The 19,040-nt window shown below is 40.0% G+C and overlaps 2 protein-coding genes across 7 annotated transcripts in view; one reads left to right on the top strand and one right to left on the bottom strand.

Moving 5' to 3' along the window:
* Nucleotides 1-4,291, top strand: part of CDAN1 (codanin 1) — a 36,998-nt gene extending 32,707 nt beyond the window's left edge. For 3 of the 4 annotated variants that reach the window (XM_058161988.1, XM_058161990.1, XM_058161991.1), the window contains 4 exons: nucleotides 161-224; nucleotides 805-1,007; nucleotides 2,470-2,577; nucleotides 3,983-4,291. In XM_058161988.1, the coding sequence (XP_058017971.1) occupies nucleotides 161-224; nucleotides 805-1,007; nucleotides 2,470-2,577; nucleotides 3,983-4,108 (501 nt within the window). In that variant the 3' untranslated portion in view covers nucleotides 4,109-4,291. Of the gene's footprint in view, nucleotides 1-160; nucleotides 225-660; nucleotides 778-804; nucleotides 1,008-2,469; nucleotides 2,578-3,982 lie in introns of those variants that run through there. The other variant, XM_058161989.1, reaches the window with a different exon arrangement.
* Nucleotides 4,292-6,127: 1,836 nt separating this feature from the next.
* Nucleotides 6,128-19,040, bottom strand: part of STARD9 (StAR related lipid transfer domain containing 9) — a 121,904-nt gene continuing 108,991 nt past the window's right edge. For 2 of the 3 annotated variants that reach the window (XM_058161995.1, XM_058161993.1), the window contains exons 27-32: nucleotides 18,729-18,837; nucleotides 16,247-16,395; nucleotides 13,045-13,109; nucleotides 12,734-12,942; nucleotides 11,258-11,337; nucleotides 6,128-6,772 (exon numbers count right to left, since the gene is read on the bottom strand). In XM_058161995.1, the coding sequence (XP_058017978.1) occupies nucleotides 6,716-6,772; nucleotides 11,258-11,337; nucleotides 12,734-12,942; nucleotides 13,045-13,109; nucleotides 16,247-16,395; nucleotides 18,729-18,837 (669 nt within the window). In that variant the 3' untranslated portion in view covers nucleotides 6,128-6,715. Of the gene's footprint in view, nucleotides 6,773-11,203; nucleotides 11,338-12,733; nucleotides 12,943-13,044; nucleotides 13,110-16,246; nucleotides 16,396-18,728; nucleotides 18,838-19,040 lie in introns of those variants that run through there. The other variant, XM_058161994.1, reaches the window with a different exon arrangement.

The raw sequence follows: 19,040 nt of genomic DNA on the forward strand, positions 1-19,040 counted from the left end.
AAATTCTGCAATAAATTATCTGAAAGTAGGCTCCATTTGTATGTATTCTAAAGCACAGTCACAGTTTAAATATTTGTATTAATCATTGCAATACCTGATTATACGGATACTGTACATAAATATTGCATGAATAGAAATATTTCATTTTTCTGTGTTTCAGTTCATCTGCCCAGCATCAGAGCAACAGCTGGCTAAGTGCACCATTGAGCTGGCGTCACTGCTAGGTTAGAATTCTAACGTTTTCCTTTTTATAAATATTCCTTTTTTTCTTAATCTTTCATTCTTCAGCCAGATATAAAATTCCCTTTGTACAACTCTGTAATCATATTGAGCCATATATAACCTGAATGAATTATACTGAACTTGACTTCAGAATTTGTGGATTATTATATTAAGCCAAAGTGCTTGGATTACCAAGTTTCAAAACTTATTTATATAAACCTTTTGAGGTAGCCTAACAAAATGACTCCCCCCAAAAATATTTTTAAATCATCTGAAATGTTCTACTTTCATTAAGTTTGTTTTTAGCTATGGTGATGCTAACAGCCTGTTTTACATCAATATTGGTCTGGGCTGCTTTTTTCTACATAAAAGAAAATTATTTCAAGCTGGGGCATTCCAGCTTCCCAGTCCCAATGCTGCCTATTTTCTTGTTTAAAGAATGTTCAGAGGTTCCCATTGGATGTGAATGCTAAGAAGGCTCTCTGTCCGCTGTGGAGTTTCTAGAAACCTTTTAAAGTGGCTGGCAGGATTGGGAAGGAGCCTCACAGACAAGGTCAATGTTTCCATTTTACTTGCTTATAGTTTCAGATCGTGTTCCAATCCAGGAGCTGAACTTTACATCTCCCAAAATGCCAGAACAGCAGCAATCGAAATACCACCTTATCTCCAGTCTCCTGAAATCTCTTCTGTCCATCTGGAAAGATAATTTTCAGGCACCTGTACCATTACACCTGATGTTCAGTCAAAAAAACATCACCTATCTTGCAGGCAATAAAGATCATGAGGTGGGCTGTTCAAAACCTTTTAATTCACTTCCAAATCTCACTGTTCTTGCTCTTTCTTGTTTTATGCACATGAAGTAGGAAATAAAGTCAGTCTTTGGCTTATTCGGAAGCATTGATACAGGAAAATAGAAAGACCCCCAGAGTATATTTTTGAGAACTGTGGGATGTATGTGAAAAGCATTTGCTAATATGGCAGTGACTTTTTCTTAGCTACTTAAATCCATTATTATGAAATTTAAAAAAGGTGCTACCAAACACCCCTCAGTGAGACAGAAGGTTTCTTTTTCTTAGTAGATATTTTCTTTATTTCCACTTTTTGGTTTGGAGCAAATGAGATGAAAAAGCGGTGCCATAAAACAAAAAGCATCTCATCCAATTGACCCCTTTTATTTCCTGGGATTAGAAAAGAAGGGGTAAACTTTCCATTTCAGAGTAAGACTTTTGACTCTAAAGAATGCAATTTCTTTCATCTTTTCTCTTAGTTTATTCTCTTGCCTGAATATTTCTGGGGAATTTCAAAGCTGCATATAGATGTGTGCTTTCACAGGATAGAATTGTTGAATTGATATGGAATTTATCTACAAAAAGTCTTATTAAAAATGCACATGTGCATATTTTAAAAACTCAAGAGTAGATTTTTAACAATAGACTATGTATGCTAAAAGAATCAGAAAGCAAAATATAAATTTAAGGGAAACTCCAGGTGTTAATGAAAACAAAGTAAGATGAATGAAAGAAAATACGTATATGTGTCCCAGGATAATGTTGCAGGCTCCAATCTGAGTCAGTCACTGGGACCAGAGGTTTATTCTTCCAAGCTTTTGGACTCATGCTGTGTCCGTTCTGGAGAGAGAGAAGTTCTCTGAGGATGGGCTCCAGCACAAATCCAAAAGCTTGGAAGAATAAACCTCTGGTCCCGGTGACCGACTCAGTTTGGATCCTGAACAAAGAAAGATGTTCGAGTGTCACTTCCAGCTAATGCAGATTTGAATTTGAGATATATGTATGTCTCAATTTCTATTGCATTTATAAACTTAACTTCTGTTACTCTTCTACCTGACACACGTCCAGGTAATATTGCTATGTAAAATTTCCCAGCTGATTTTCAGTGATTTTCAATAAACCAATATATTCCAGTTATTTCCACTAATTTCCACATAATAAAGGGAGCTGAAGGCTAAATTCTTTAATAGATTATCTGTAGACGAATTAGCCATCACTAAAAAGAAAAGCATTTGAGTTGGTATGACATTTCTGGATATATGATTTCTTTGGTAATGGCTCTTGCATCCCTGCTAGCAACGTGAACCAGTTGCATTTGCCCTCCAAGGAATTCGTTAATGTATTCATTACGAATACATGTATTCATGTATGTCTCAGAGCATTACTCAGTGCAGTCTTTAGGTTTGCATGATAAGCGTTGTGGGTAAGGCAGGTAATACTTGTTTTTGTTTTATTGCAGTGGGGCTTGTTTTTATTCATGCTTCATGGCCTTGTTGAGCACGGATTGATGACAAGTACAGAGATAGAGGACGGTTTGCATGACCTCCAGAAGCAAACGTGGCCTTTGGTAGGTTTAATTTTTGAACATGTTGGTCTGGGGTCCTTTTTTCCTATATTTGTAATAATATTTCTGTATTCTGCACAAACAAATATTTATGTTCTGGAGTACACTGTTGAAAATTAATGTTTAAATGTTCTTCAGTGTTTCTGAAAAGTACTCCAAATAGGCTTTAGTTCATACTATCTTCCTTTTCACGTCAGCCCCCCTAACGATGGTGAAGCAAAAGGTATGACAGCTTGAATGAAAAGGGAACTTGGAGTGCTTCTAAGAGAATGGCTGAAGTGACCAGTGTGATACGGGAAAGTAGTATAGTTTTTTTAAAAAGTTTAACAAGGTTGTATTTAATAGGATTTTTATCATGTTTGGCTCACTAGGTATTTTATAAACTGAACCCAGAGAGGCAGTTGTGACAATTGGAGTTTTGGGACCCTGGGACTGAGTGTTGCTTCCTTGTAGAAGGGGTGTGTTTATCCTGCCTTAACGATGCAAGTGAGAAGACTATTAATAAAAAAACAATTTGATCCAGTAGTAGTGGGAAATGATTGAATCACACACATAATATTTCTGATCAAGAGTGTGGTAGCTCTGCAACTCCAGAAATGCATAAAGTTGATTATGTGGGCTTACTTCAGTTGGTAGTAAGAAACCATGTTCTGAAATTGGACGTTCTGGATAGAACTGCATTCTTTTTGAAAGATGTTTGCAGCCTAGGCGTTTTCCTTGATCTCCAGCTGTTGGTGAATTCCCAGGTATCAGTGGTGGCAAGAAGCACATTTACACAGTTATAATTAATGTATCAGTTGTAATGATTTCTAAGCTGGGTAGATCTGACAGGTGATGGCTGAGTCTTGGATACATCCGAGTGGATTGCTACAGTATGTTCTATGATGAGCAACCCTTTACAATTGTCCAAAAGTTTCAAATGGTGGCAGCTACAACAATCAGGAGACAATTAGCCCTTTGTAGAATTATATTATTTACTATCTAGATAATATCATATAGAAATTGCTTCCCAATTTGTTTACATCGTTGGTTTTGACAGATTGTTCTTCTGACTGTTAGGCCATAGCTCAAGATGCACTTCATTCAGAACATTATGATTAGTAAGAGAAGGCTGAAGGGATCTAGATAAAATTAATTTCTGTGTTGCTCCAATATATGGAACATACACTCCCTATCAGCAGCTCTGTCCCACATTTCTCCAGTTTTCGGGAAAGATCTTGACATCTTCAGAACACAACAGTTTGACAATGGTACTATTATTTTATTTCGCATTGTTAGTGAACTTTAATGTAGAAATAATGGCAAAACAACGAAGCAACAGGCATATTTGTTGGTGAACCACTTGTACTAATGAGTAAAAAAATACCCCGATCAGATATTGCTAATAGCTGTTTTTTTTTCTTTGTAGGACTTTTCCAAGGAATTAGAAGCTGTGTTAAGACTATTCATTTCCAAAACTCACACTACAGAGCCAAAGACTTTTGCTTGTGATTTAGGATCGCAGCCAAGGGAAACAGTTGCAGCCCAAAGTTAGCAGAATTGCCATGTTTAAAAATAGTTGGGATTGCTTATCAATGCCTTGACAAAATTGCACTCAGAATTAGTATGGATCTTGTCCTCAAAGATGATGTCTCTCCAGTGCACTGAATTGGAGGACAAGGAAAAAGCTAAGTCAAGCACCTTAATTAGAACTGCAGGAACAAAACTCTTTTTGTATACAAATATATTTCAATGTAACAATTATTTCTAGAAAGCATACATTAATTGAATAACCATAAACATAATAATTCGCTTCAGCATATAAAATCATTTCAAAGTAAGTATATATAAATAACTTAAGTTGTAAACATAGAAATAAACAGTTGTATGCAGTTATAAAAATAAACATCTGATGCTCTGTACAATAAAACATTATCCTTTGACAAGCACATCTGCGTTATGAGAAGAGTCCATCTTAGATGTGCCTTCTAAAATTGCTTGATTCATTAATGGGGTGCCAGGTTCAAAAGTAAAGGAAAAAATAAACACAGTTGAGTAGCCGTTGATTCTTGGAATGCAGCCCTAGAATCAGATCCGCTTCCCATCTTAAATGATGTGATTTCTGATAGTGAAGATAATCTCTACCTCCCACTTCAAATAACGCAGAGGACAACAAAGCTAGTATTTCAGATGCTACACATTATTTCTATAGTTATATCGACATCTTGGCATTGATCATCATTTATTTTGTCAGTCACCATCTGTGCTTTATTTGGATCATCTGATGCTTATGCTTGTGCTACACGCCAAGTTGATGTCTACTGAACAAAGCCAAGTCAGTATGCCCTGAAATACAGTTTCATTTATGCTGCCCACAGTCCCCAACTAACTCAGATCAGTGAATTAGTTTAACAAGAAAAGAAATCACAAGCAGTTCCCTTTACGATTCGAAGGCACTTTCCACATACTTGTGGGGAAAGGGAGAATTCTCTTTACCTAGTCCAGCAAAATTAAGAGATGAAAAAACACATGTTGTCTGTGGGCAGCCTCCGAAAACCTGCCATTTCTTACTATTTTATGCTACCATAGTTATTAAACTTAATTGCTTTCCAATTAATATAGAAGAGCAGTGACATATTTTACAGTCTTTCTGTCTTTTCTCTCCCAAACTCTCAGTTCTGTTTTAAGGAGCAATACCACTTAGTTAACTTTTACTTCATAAAATGCCACAAGTAAGTTGCGGGCAGTTGTAGTAACAGAATGGATTTAAAATGTTAAGCTCTCAAGGGGGGAATATGTCACCCTCAAATCAGTTTGACTCCTAGGAACCACAGAGGCATAATCATTCGATTTTCTTGACAAGAAATGTGTCACTGTCTTCCTCCAGGATTAGCAAGTTTCTAAATACTAAAAGCTGGCTAGCAGAAAATGGTAATAAGTAGCAGTAATTCTAGGTTACATAACTTGATTTGTATTCTGAGAAATAACCTGAATTGGATAGGGTGCACATTCACATAAATAAAACCTACTTTCAAACACTAATTGCTCTAACTGTCAGGAAATTTCTCCTCCCATAGACTGGCTTTCCAGCCTTTATCAAATTATTTTCAACGTAAGGACAGGCTGTTAGACTTTTCTGATATCGTAGTAGTACAGGTAACCTTGATTGCCTATTGGACTGGTGATACATAATAAAAATCCACCAGCAGCTCTGAATTTCTCCTCCCATAGACTGGCTTTCCAGCCTTTATCAAATTATTTTCAACGTAAGGACAGGCTGTTAGACTTTTCTGATATCGTAGTAGTACAGGTAACCTTGATTGGCTATTGGACTGGTGATACATAATAAAGTTATTAATCCTGAATGACGGTACTTACAACTGGTTCCCCAACGTTACGTCCATTGTAGCACCCAATATCAACATAAATATTTGGGCAACCTGCTTGTACTTATAGCCATAGGAGGACTTCACCTATTTCCCCCCATCTCTCTCTCCCCCATCCTGCCCTTTTATTCCTCTGCACTTTGTAGCACTTACCACCCTAGATGACTGTGAAGAATAGAATAATAGAGTTGGAAAGGACCTTGGAGGTCTTCTAGTCCAACCCCCTGCCCAGGCAGGAAATCTTACACCACTTCAGACAAATGGTTATCCAACATTTTCTTAAAAATTTCCAGTGTTGGAGCATTCACAACTTCTGCAGGCAAGTCGTTCCACTTATTAATTGCTCTAACTGTCAGGAAATTTCTCCTTCGTTCTAAGTTGCTTCTCTCCTTGATTAGTTTCCACCCATTGTTTCTTGTTCTACCCTCAGGTGCTTTGGAGAATAGTTTGACTCCCTCTTCTTTGTGGCAACCCGAGATACTGGAACACTGCTATCATGTCTCTCCTAGTCCTTCTTTTCATTAAACTAGACATACCCAGTTCCTGCAACTGTTCTTCATATGTTTTAGCCTCCAGTCCTCTAATATTTTTGTTGCTCTTCTCTGCACTCTTTCTAGATCTCAACATCTTTTTTACATCATGGTGATCAAAACTGAATGCAATTATTCCAAGTGTGGCCTTACCAAGGCATCATAAAGTGGTATTAACATTTCATGTGTTCTTGATTCTATCTGTTTATGTTGCCATCTTCTTGCTCGCTGCTGGCTACACAAGGCTCACTTCTCAAGGTTGCTCACAGCAGTTTCCTTGCAAGACTTTGGAAAGATGGCCTCCTGAAGGAATAGGGCAGGCAAAAAGGCAGAGACGGGATGGGGAAATATAGGGAAGGCAGTCCTTTACCTTGGAAGTACTGAGGATCAGGGCTGGGGGGTTCAGAATGGCTTAGGATGGGTCCTTGGCTAACGACCGGTGGAATTTGGTTAACAGCAGCAATGAGGAGTGCTGGGATTGCTGTGACTAAGGAGATGCCATGCTTTATGTCCCCATTGTTTAGCAATGGAAATTCTAGTCACTATTGTGGTTATAAGTTGAGAACTACCTGCATTAAGACTTAGTTATTTGGAAGGGCTGCCCATCTCCCACAATACTTGCCTGGTTGATCTAATTTGGTAGCACTGGCACTCTGGTTTGTTTGTTTTTCCAATTATATAATGCCATCTTATCAGGACCCGAGGAAATAGGGCTGCTTTATTGAAGTGCCTGGTTTCTGCAGTGAGGCTTCTCCTAGGATCTGGGTGACTCCTGACTCTACCGGAGCTTTAAAAAGCATTGAGGACCTGGTTGTCTTTCTAGGCCTTTTCCAAGGGTGTCTGAAGCTCCTTCTGAGAAATATGCCTGGGTTTCTCACTGTGGCCTGGTTTTGCCATCATTTGGTTCCTTTGTATTTATTATTATTATTTTTCTATTGGTTTTAATTTATGAACTACCCAGGGTCTCTGGTAGAGTCAGCAAAAAGCACCAGCCATGAGTACTAACAGTACGCTTTAATAAGGTTACAATAATAGAATTGTGCAAGTCTGAAAGTACCTCTCTTCTCCCTTACTTTACTTCTGAGGTATACCCTCCCCCCCATTTCATTTATCAGACCACTGAATGAGACAGCTTCCTCCTGCCTCCTAAGGTCACTCCCATATACCATTACAGTGAATCAGATGGTATATAAACATATTATTATTATTATTATTATTATTTTATTTACACAAAATGACAGTATACACAGCAAATGAGATAACTATGCTGGATTTCGTATCGCAGATCACTAGTCAAACAATTCCCAAGCGTTTAGGACTGCGTGATGTATCGGCGAATTATGCAAGCAGATCCCAGTAAGAGGGCCTTCTGCAGCTGACCAATAGTGATCTTGTCAGTGCCAATTGCTTTTAAATGCTTGCCTAGGTCTTTAGGCACAGCTCCCAGTGTGCCGAGTTCCACTGGAACCACCTGCACTGGTTTATGCCAGAGTCTCTGCAATTCGATTCTCAAATCTTGATATCTGGTGACTTTTTCAAGTTGTTTCTCATCGATTCTGCTGTCACCAGGTATAGCAATGTCGACTATCCACACTTTTTTCTTTTCCACAATCGTGATATCCAGGGTATTGTGTTCCAAAACTTTATCAGTCTGTATTCGGAAATCCCACAGTAGTTTTGCATGCTCATTTTCAATCACTTTTTCAGGCTTATGATCCCACCAGTTCTTTGCTACAGGCAGATGGTAGTTGTGACACAAGTTCCAGTGGACCATCTGAGCAACTGTGTTGTGACGTTGTTTGTAGTCGGTCTGAGCTATTGTCTTACAACAGCTCAGTATGTGATCAATGGTTTCATCTGCTTCTTTGCAGAGTCTGCATTTGGGATCATCAGCAGATTTTTCTATTCTGGCTTTGATTACATTTGTTCTAATGGCTTGTTCTTGGGCCACAAGAATCAGGCCCTCTGTTTCTTTCTTCAATGTTCCGTTGGTCAGCCATAACCAGGTCTTTTCCTTTTCTACTTTTCCTTGGATCTTTTCAAGGAACTTTCCATGCAGTACTTTGTTACACCAGCTGTCAGCTCAAGCTTGCATTGCTGTTTTCCTATATTGATACTTGGTTTGCTGTACTTTTAGCAACTTCCTCTTGTTGACCTCCATCAAAGCTGGTTCAACACTGTCTTTCACATAATCTGCCAGAGCATGTTTCTCTTCTTCAACTGTCTGCTTCACTTGCAAAAGTCCTCTGCCGCCTACCTTTCTGGGCAAATATAGACTGTCAACGTCACTACGCGGGTGCAGTGCATAATGTATGGTCAGTTTTCTTGTTTTCCCATCCAGACTGTCCAGCTCTGCCTGTGTCCAGTTTACAATTCCAGCAGTATATCTGATAACGGGTATGGCCCAGCTGTTTATAGCCTTGATGGTGTTACCGCCATTCAATTTACTTTTTAGAAGTTTCCTGACCCTTTGCGTGTATTCTTTGCTGACCACATTTTTCACTTGCCCATGCTTGATATTGTCCAGCTGCAGTATGCCCAGGTATTTGTAGGCTTCGGGTTGGTTGCACTTGATGGTTTGTCCATTGGGCATTTCAATTCCATCACTTTCTACGATCTTCCCTTTCTTCAGTGCCACTGTGGCACATTTGTCTAGGCCGACCTCCATGCTGATGTCAGTGCTGGAAACTCGAACTGTATTGGTCAGTGACTGGATTTCAGTTTCTGATTTTCCATATAGCTTCAGGTCATCCATGTACAGCAGGTGGGAGATTTTCTGTGAATTTTTAGCAGTTTGATAACCCAGGTTAGTTTTCTGTAAAACTGTTGACAGGGGGATCATAGCAATGATGAACAGAAGAGGTGACAAAGAATCACCCTGGAAAATCCCTCTTTTGATGTTGACCAGTCCGTAGTTTTCACTTCCAATGAACAGTTCTATTTTCCAGTGCTTTATTGCATTTGCAATGAAATTACCAATGCACTTGCACATTCCGATGACGTCCAGGCACTTGATGATCCAACTGTGCGGTAGTGAATCAAATGCTCTCTTGTAGTCAATCCAAGTTGTATGCAGATTTGTTTTTCGGCTTTTGCAGTTCTCTAGAATCATTTTGTCAATCAGGAGTTGATCTTTTGTTCCTCTGCTTCCTCATTTGTTTCCTTTCTGCTGTACTGGCAAGATGTTATTTGCTTCTAGGTAGTCCTGGATCCTGTCAGCTATCATGCCGGTCAACAGCTTGAACATGGTTGGCAGACACATTATTGACCTGTAATTTGCAGGTGTTGCCCCTTTTGCTGGATCCTTCTGTATCAAATAAGTTTTCCCGGCTGCTAACCATTCACTGATGTTTCCTGTCTGCAGCATCTCATTGAATTGTTCGGCCATTTTTCCGTGTAGGCTGGTTAGGTATTTGAGCCAAAAGCCATGCAACTGATCTTTGCCAGGCGATGTCCAGTTCCTGATTTTCTTCACTCTTTTGCTTATCATTTCAGTAGTTATTTTCAGTTGGTCCATTTTGTTCCTGGAGAATTTCATCTCAAAGTCTCTGATCCAACCAGCATTTTTGTTATAACCTTTCTCAGTCTCCCACAGGTCTTTCCAAAACTGGGTAATTGCCATTTTCTCAGGTTTTTCAGTTTTCGTATTCCCCATCTGGTTCAGACTTTGATAGAACCGACTTTGGTCTGATTGGAACAATTGATTTTGTTTGTACTGGATGACTCTGGCTTCGTATCTTTCAATTTTTCTTGCTGTTGCTGCTGTTATCTGCTGCTTCACAATTTCCAATGCTTCGTCAATTTTTTTTATGCTGAGCCCGTATTTTTTTATCAGATGTTTCTTGATCTTACTATTCTTCAGCTTTTTCACCTGCCAATTCTTCAAGTTGCTTGCATCTGCTCGCAGGCTCTTGATTTTCAACTCCAACCTGATTTTCCACTGCGGTTTCCCAGTCAATTTTCTAGGGGGCTGCGGCTGTTGAATTCCCAGTTCTTCCATTACTATAGCTGCTGCACTGTAGGCAAGCTGATTTGTTTGTACAATTGATGTTATCTGGACTGCTGCAAGTGCATAGTTTGCATCTGTCATCAATGGCGCCCAACGTTTTCTAGGCACAATCTTCAATGTTGGAAGCCTTCTTCTTTCTGCATTTGTTGCAGCATGTGTCAAGATTTTAACTTTCAGTTCTTGTTACCTGGCATTGAGTACTCCTGGTGTTTCAATGATGGCTTCAGGCCCTTGCTGATCCTGTTCTTGCAGAATATCTGCATTTTCTTCGAATTCAGGCTGTTCAGTTGCTCCAGATGTTATTGGAGTATTTTCTGCTGCTACCTCAACAGTCTGCTGTTCAGTCTGTGTTCCCGTTTCACAATTTTTCCGCATTTCTTTCAGTTTGACTTCACTGAGCACTTTGTTCCGAGTGATGAATCTTCGCTGATCAGCTAATCGTAATTCAGTTATCCTTGAATCTGGGTATTCTTGTTTCCATAATTCGTACATCCTTTTTTGTTAGCCTCATTTTTCTGATTCTGCTTTGTAGCATCATCATCATCATCATCATCATCATCATTATTATTATTAAAAATATTTATAATTCATGGAAAAATGTTTGTGGGGTTATTTTTAAAAATTTCAGTAACTGAAAGTAAATGAATGAATTTAGGTCCAACTATTTAAATGTAAAGATGGGGAGTGAAAACCTCATAGGTGCAGTAACTGTTCAGCTGGCCTTGTTAAATTAAGTGGAAATGGTGACTGAAACACATTGCAAGCAGCGATCTATGTACCTCTTTGGCTTCTACACAGATGCAGCAGAAATCTCTTGGTTGCTTTTGGTAACAAAAGGAATCCTCACTTACCACGTATACTGTAATTAAATCAAAAGAAAGAAATTGAGCTATTTAGTCAAATGAGGAAAACAACACACCAACAGAGGACTGAACTTAATAAGTCCACATCCAATATTTTTAGCTTCCATCCCCTTTAGCGTTTTTATTCTCATAATGCATCTAGAAGACAACAGTACAACGTTTTACTATTTTTGATTCTGTTAAACTGTATTAATATACTTCAAACCAGGGTATAATTAGAGGAATCTATAATAAATTAAACACACTCTTAAAAATTCAGTGCAAAGCTCTAAAAATAATACCCATAAAATCATAAATAGCTTAAAAATCAGACCTGAAAGTAGAACAATATCCATTTAAACAAAGGGGGAAGATGCAGAACCTAAGCTGATATCAAAAGCTCCGAATTCTTGGCACCAAGTTTATTTAGAGACTTCCTCTGCAACAGAAGCTATTATAACTCTGCTGACAATGTAATCATCGCAGTGGAATAAGAAAGCAAAATAAATGCCCTGAAGTATCTTCCCAGATGACAGCTACCAGTGCAAATATGTTTTTAAAGGATTCTTTTCTTGAAAAAAAAAAGTGTAATTATTTTCTACCACTCCTCCATGAGAATAGTTGAACATGTGTTAACAAGCAACTTTGGCCAGTCCCATCAAGAAGCCGTGGTGGCGCAGTGGTTAGAATACAGTATTGCAGGTTAATTCTGCCTGCAGTCTGGAGTTCAATCCTGAGCCTTCCATCCTTCCAAAATCAGTAAAATGAGGACCCAGATTGTTGAGGCAATATGCTGAAATTTGTAAACCACTCAGAGAAACCACTCACTTTAAACCACTTTAAAGCAGGGGTCTCTAACCTTGGCAATTTTAAAACTTGTGGACTTCAACTCCCAGAATTGGAGTTGACGTCCACAAGTCTTAAAGTTGCCAAGTTTGGAGACCCCATCTTTAAAGCACTATGGAGTGGTATGCAAGTCTAAACACTATTGCTGTCTTGTGCTTTGGAAAGCGCCTACCCAGAATTTGGTCGGTCCAACAACACAAGGGAAGCGCCAGAGCAGAGGAGCCATGTCTGCAGCAGAAAGAAGCAAGTGGATCTCAGGATCTCTAACTTGGTTATCCCAAGAGTAATTTATGAAGCACCAGAAATCATGCATCACTTCCAATTATATGGCCATAGCGGAGGGAATGAAAGGAAAGCGGTGCTACAAACTTTGTACATTAAAATCAGCTGTGGAGATTCTGTATCCTTTCAAAGCCAAAAAGGAAGGGGATAAAATTTCCTCGTTTTAAGCTAAATCCCTTCATTATTCCTATGAAGGATTATGAAGTCCTATGAAACAATTCAGACAAAGTAGAACAATGAGCTCTCTTCAACAGTAGCAAGTACTGTAGTGTAAAAACTACTCACCCAACTCAATATTGCTGGTTATTTTCTTATGTACCTGAGCTGTGGTAATGGTTTTGTCATACAAATGTCGCTTACTGGCATCCTTCAACATACACAATACCGTGGAAAGAGGTTGGTCGATCACTCCTGCTCCCAAAAACCCATGCTTAGTTGTAGATGATGAAAAGGCTTTATAATAAACAAACACATTCTTCTCTGTGCACTGATATCTAATGGAGAAATAAATGCAATATGAAAGCAGGTTTTCTGCAAAAATACCATAAAAGGTACTCTCTTGGTATAAATAGAAGGGATCTATGGCCACAACTTACTTCCAGCCAGCGGTTGCCTGCCCACTGTAAAGGTTTTTCAAGTCATTTGAACATACTGCCATAACCTTTAAAGCAAGTAAAATGCAATGTTACAGTTCAGAAGTTGCAGCCCCTTTATATAAAATTCAGCTTTATTTAAATTTAGTGACAGCTATGTCACTATGTCATGTTCACTTCTGAGGTCCATGCAGTTATCCAGTAACCTACTGGAACCGGGTTTAATTTTCTTTATTTCAATTAGTGACAGTATAAACCAAAGATTAGTTAAATATATAAACGTATCATTTTTATCCTTGATGTGGATGTCAGGCCTGGAAACCATATTAGACTTTAGGGTTCCAGACGCTGCCACATTTTTCCCCTGAGGGGAAGAAGGGGGGCTGAGGGGTATGGTAACATTCTTCAAGCGGTCAAGGTCGGATGGTGTTCACATCTGCAGGAAGAGTGGCAAGAAGATATTCGAATGAACTGGAAGAACGTGGGACCATGTGACCATCAAAGGGGTCAGGGGGGGTGGGACTCTTGGGGTTTGTATAAGGGAAAAGAATCCGGAAATTCAGTTTTGGAATTTCACTCATCGTGTGTCAGTTTCCTCATGCTAGTAAAGAACTCTGGAAAACAATGGCTTCTGAGTTTTTTTTATGCAGAAGAGGTTTTTCTGGAACCTTGACAGTGGATTTATCTCCCAGTTGGTGGGATGTGGGCAATAGTACTGTGGCTTGCAAAGAAATCTCTAGATTATAAATCCTAATCTTGCACAAAATAGGATAGCAGGCCAAGTCTATTAAAAATCTGGAATGTTAAACTCTAAGCAACAAATCAAGAGTGGGAAGACTTTCACCCTCTCAGGTGAGTCTTTTAAGGGGGAAGGGACAGCTTCATTTTGCCTGTTTTTATCATCCTTCCTGAGAGGAAAGTATTTAACCATCCAGGCATCCAATTTCTAGGCTGCCCCAAAATGACTCTGGGCAATTTCACAAATCACACGTACAAACACATGGGAACAAATGCAAAAAACAATCTCCCATCTCACCAGACACCCTAACCCAGGGGTCTGCAAACTTGGCTCTTTTAAGACTTGTGGACTTCAACTCCCAGAGCTGGGAGCAAAGCTGGCTGAGGAACTCTGGGAGTTGAAGTCCACAAGTCTTAAAAGAGCCAAGTTTGCAGACCCCTGCCCTAACCCAAAGTTTTTAGTGCTTGCCTGAAAGTGGGTAGGGTCAGAGCCAAATGAAGATGCTGCTCCCGAGAGAAGGTGTTTCACCAGAGAAAATTCACTTCCTGGGTCCCGCTAGACCAGTGATGGCAAATCTTTTGGGCTTAGTGTTATCAAAATTTGGAAAAGGCCTAACTTGACTCTGTTGGTGTATCACCCTTTTCCCAAGCAAGAGAGAAACAATTTTCTATCTCCCCATCATCAAGGTCACATGGAATAGGAGCAACATCAAGGCCCAGGTCTCATTTTCAGCCCTAGTGCCATCACTCACGTTGTTCCCCAAGGACTTGGGAAATGATGGTGATTTCCTCCATGGCACAGTACTCCCCAGGATCTGCCACGCACCACTCAATTTCTCTTTCTGTTGACCCTGCCGCCTATGCAAAGCTGCTCTGGGTTGCGCAAGGCCTTCAGTCTTGAAGGCTTCATGGAGAATGCTCTTCCATAGACTGCAGTCTCCCAAACCACATGAAACACACACCTTGTTCTCACATCACAACTTCCAGAAAGTTTGCAGGCTGCATGAAAACACACCCCATTCTCATTTGGCCTCCACAGCCTCCTAAAATCCTACAAGAATGGCACTTGTTTTTGAAAATACTTATTAGGTGTTGCGGAACATTGGCATGTCACCCAAAATGTCATGGTGTGTCACCTTTGACACATGTATCATAGATTTACCATCACTGCTGCACTAGACAATGCTTAATTGACAAGACCGAAGCAAGCTGACTGTTAGATTGTACAGAGAAGGCACCAAGTGCCTAGCTTTTGCCAGCTAAAGTCACCCAAATCCTGAAACAAGAATTGGTGATACAGAATAAATTTAATAGTCTAGAGAAAACATGGAGCTAGGTGCAAATTGGAATTTTTTGTTAAAATATACTATGGATTAATCTGAGTTGTTCTTTGCATCTTTGCTACAACTGTATTCTAGCCACATGTGTCCCTGTCGGCATGTGGTCGTTGCTGCTGACTGGAATTCTTGGTTTCCTTTCTCCTTCTCTCCTATGACCTTTAAATGCTAATCTGGTCACCTAATACATAATTAAGGACACATATCTTCTCCTTATACTGCTACATTTATTTTCCCAAGGGAACAGTCCAACATGCCTTGCCAGTGGTGCTAGAGAGGGAAAAAATCTGAAACAGTCTTATTATCTCTCTGGAATTATTATGAGAGTTGGGCTAATGTTCTTTGGAAGTTCTCCTCCTTGATAGGTAGATGGTCATGGGGAGAGATCAAGCCTTGGACAATCTTTTATGGAATGCCACAGGGCTCAGCCCCTCTTCCTTACTGTTTAACATCTACATGAATCTACCCAGCATGGGACAGGTTTCACCAATATGTTGATAATATTCAACTATACAGGTATTCCTTGACTTACCCCCCTCCCCCGTCCACCTGAGTTTAGGTTGAATCCTATTTGGACTGAATGGATATGCATTTATAAGTGAATGCATCCAGAAATATCCATGCTTGATTTGGGATGGGATAGCACTTCCCCACACAAAGTGTGCTTGAGATCACAGCTCCTGCTTGAATGGCATGTTGTAGGAGGTTTTTGCATAATTACATTTTGTGCAGGAGCCCTTTCAGCCCTGTCATTTTGTGGCTGGATTACTGTACATCAGTCTACATGAGATCGCTCTTGAAGGACCTCCCAGAAGCTTCAGTTACAGACACAAAGAGGTTATCCATGAAATGATGCTATGAGAGTTGAATTGGCTGCCAGATGCCAATGCATGGCTTAAAACTTAGATTTCTCCACGACTATCTTCTTCAAGTTGAGACTGCCAGTCTATTTTATTGACTGTCCTACCACCAAGGAAAATCCATCTTCAGAAACCTCAGGATTTAACTTTCTGGGTGATGATCTCCCTCCTTTAGAACAGCCTACCTCCCCCATCCAAATAAGCAGATTACCAGACCATTCTTAGTACATTTGTGATAGCCATTTGTGTTCAACATGCTTATCTACTCACCTCAGCAGTAGCATTAGCCAAGACATGTTTGGACAAATCTTCATATCCTTTCACTGAAGAAGCTGAAAGGGTGCTAGGTGAAGTAAATAGGCTATGAGGATACCTATGGCTGCTCTTCTCCACAGATGAAGAAGTCATAGGAAAAGTCTCTGTAACAGATGAGATAAATAAGGAGCCTATACCACAGATCTGATTTGAGCCACCTATTTACAGGACGTACAAAATGGGGCAAATGATTAAAATCAGATCATTTTAGTGGATCACAACATTCTGCTTCCCATAACAGGTGATTTTCTAAAACAGTTTGAAAATAACATGCCCTGAATATTAATAATCCAAATTCTTCAGATCAGGTTAGTGAAGAAGAACTGAAAGTCTTCTACTCACAAAGAACTTTATTTCATTTGTGATCCACACTCATTACAATAAGCATTTAAAGCAGAGGTGAAATTAAAAAAATTCCCCTACCGGTTCTGTGGACGTGGCTTGTTGGGGGAAGGTCATGTGACTGGATGGGTGTGGCCAACTTGACATCACTCACATCGACAGGCTCCTCACCAGCCCCTCCCCTCCCCGCCACTCCTTGTTACGAATGGCAGGAAAATGGGGAGGGGAATATTCCTGCCTACCATCCTTCCCTCAGTCTGTGCTGAGACTGAGGAATGGATGACAGGCAGGAAAATCCCCTTCCCCATTTTCCTGCCTTTCACAAAAACGGCTCCATTCCAGCTGCTCTCCCGTCCCCCTCCCTTTTGGGGATTACCTTAAAAGGGACAGGCTGCAGCAGCTCCATTGTGAATGGAGGGAGAAAAGTTAGCATTCTCTCTGCTGCATTTAACATTGAATTCTGTGGCAGAGAGAATGCTAACTTTTCTCCCTCCATTGACAATGGAGCTTCTGCTCCCTTTATGGTTCCCTCCTGGCCCCCTCCCTCCTGGGGACTACCTTAAAGGGACAGGCTGCAGCAGCTCTGTTCTGAATGGAGGGAGAAAAGTTAGCATTATCTCTGCTGCATTTAACATTGAATTCTGTGGAACATCAAGCAGCCGGAAGAGGTGAGCAGCGACCGGCTGGGCATGGGTGGGACCAAGGAGTTCGGCAAACTGATGCCCATAATCCCTAGTGGTTCGCCTGAACCAGTCTGAACCTGTAGGGTTTCACCCCTGATTTAAAGCCAACAGTTGCTATTGCCACTATTTCAGAAACTGGCCACTTCCTTCTTAATAAAACTGGTTAACTAGAGCTTTTAAACATCAATTTTAAAATTAAATCAAGATGAACTTATTGGGCTGAAATTCTCAAGGCTGCAGAAAGTATATATTCAAATATGCACAGAACACTTATGAGAAGGAATTGGTTGATTTGAAAATATATTCTATCCAGCCGTCCCATTTTGTTCACTATCAGCACAGAGGGCAAAGCTAATGGCTTAGTACAGTTATGAATTATTATTTCTGCCCAGAGAAGTCTGGGCAGGATGCAATCTTCCCAGGCAAATGATATAGGTGTTTAATGTGCTCTGGAAAAAAATGGGAGACTTCCTGAGAACATTTGAAATAACCCTGTTCTTTTACTGTTCTATGGAGTCCTTGATGTTCTCTTGAGCTTAGTTGTTTGCTTGTAGATATTTCATTATTTGATTAGATAACATCATAGTGTAGTGAATATGAGAGGGAGAGGAGCTACCCCACACTCACTAGCACTATGATGTTACGTATTTAGGCAATAAAATGTCTGCAAGCAAACAGCCAAGCTTAGAGAGCATCAAGGACTTCAAAGTTCAATCTAGATCAGCAGTCACCAACTGGTGGCCCATGAGAAAATTTTGGTGGTCCGCAGAAATTATTTGCATTTTTTATATTGCACTAAATACTGTTTATCATTTTTAAAAAATCATATTAGTGATCCGCAGGATTTTAAATTATGAATTTGGTGGTCTCTGAGGTCTGAAAGGTTGGTGACCTCTGCTCTAGACCAGCATAATTTCTCTTTTAGTATACAGTAGGACATTGAGCTTGTCAATCGAAAGGTCGGCAGCTCAGCGGTTCGAATCCCTAGTGCTGCAGTATAATGGGGTGAGCTCCCGTTACTTGTCCCAGCTTCTGCCAACCTAGCAGTTTCGAAAGCACGTAAAAAATGCAAGTAGAAAAAATAGGGACCACCTTTGGTGGGATGGTAACAGCATTCTGTGCGCCTTTGGCGTTGAGTCATGCCGGCCACATGACCACGGAGATTCTTCGGACAGCGCTGGCTCTTCGGCTTTGAAAAGGAGATGAGCACCGCCCCCTAGAGTCGGCAACGACTAGCACGTATGTGCAAGGGGAACCTTTACCTTAACCTAGTATTTAACCTTACACTTTTTTGGTTGATAAAAAGGCCAGCATAAGTCATACATATTTTATTCTGTTTTTTTTTAATACGTGAAACATCCTGTATATATTTGATGCAGAACTCATCATCAAATGATTTATTCAGTCCTTACCACCAGCAGATCCCTTTTGCACTTGTTTGAGTATGCAAAGCTGATGATTTCTAATAGCTGAGCGTCCTCTTGCATCTTCTGCTGAATGTTCCACATCTTCGGCACAAAGCTAATATATGGTGGGGAGAGAAAGTAATATGTGATAATTTATTAATTTTGTTTTATTGAGTGTTTATACTACCCCAATCATAACTGACTGTGAATAACACTTTGCTCTGATGTTGACTTTTGATGGATGACAGTATGAATTTAGAATCATGGAGATCTCCATTGGTTGAAAGTAATAGAAGACAACATATTCTTGGACCTCAT

The sequence above is a fragment of the Ahaetulla prasina genome, chromosome 1 (genome assembly GCF_028640845.1).
Source record: "Ahaetulla prasina isolate Xishuangbanna chromosome 1, ASM2864084v1, whole genome shotgun sequence".
In the NCBI taxonomy this organism is placed as follows: domain Eukaryota; kingdom Metazoa; phylum Chordata; class Lepidosauria; order Squamata; family Colubridae; genus Ahaetulla; species Ahaetulla prasina.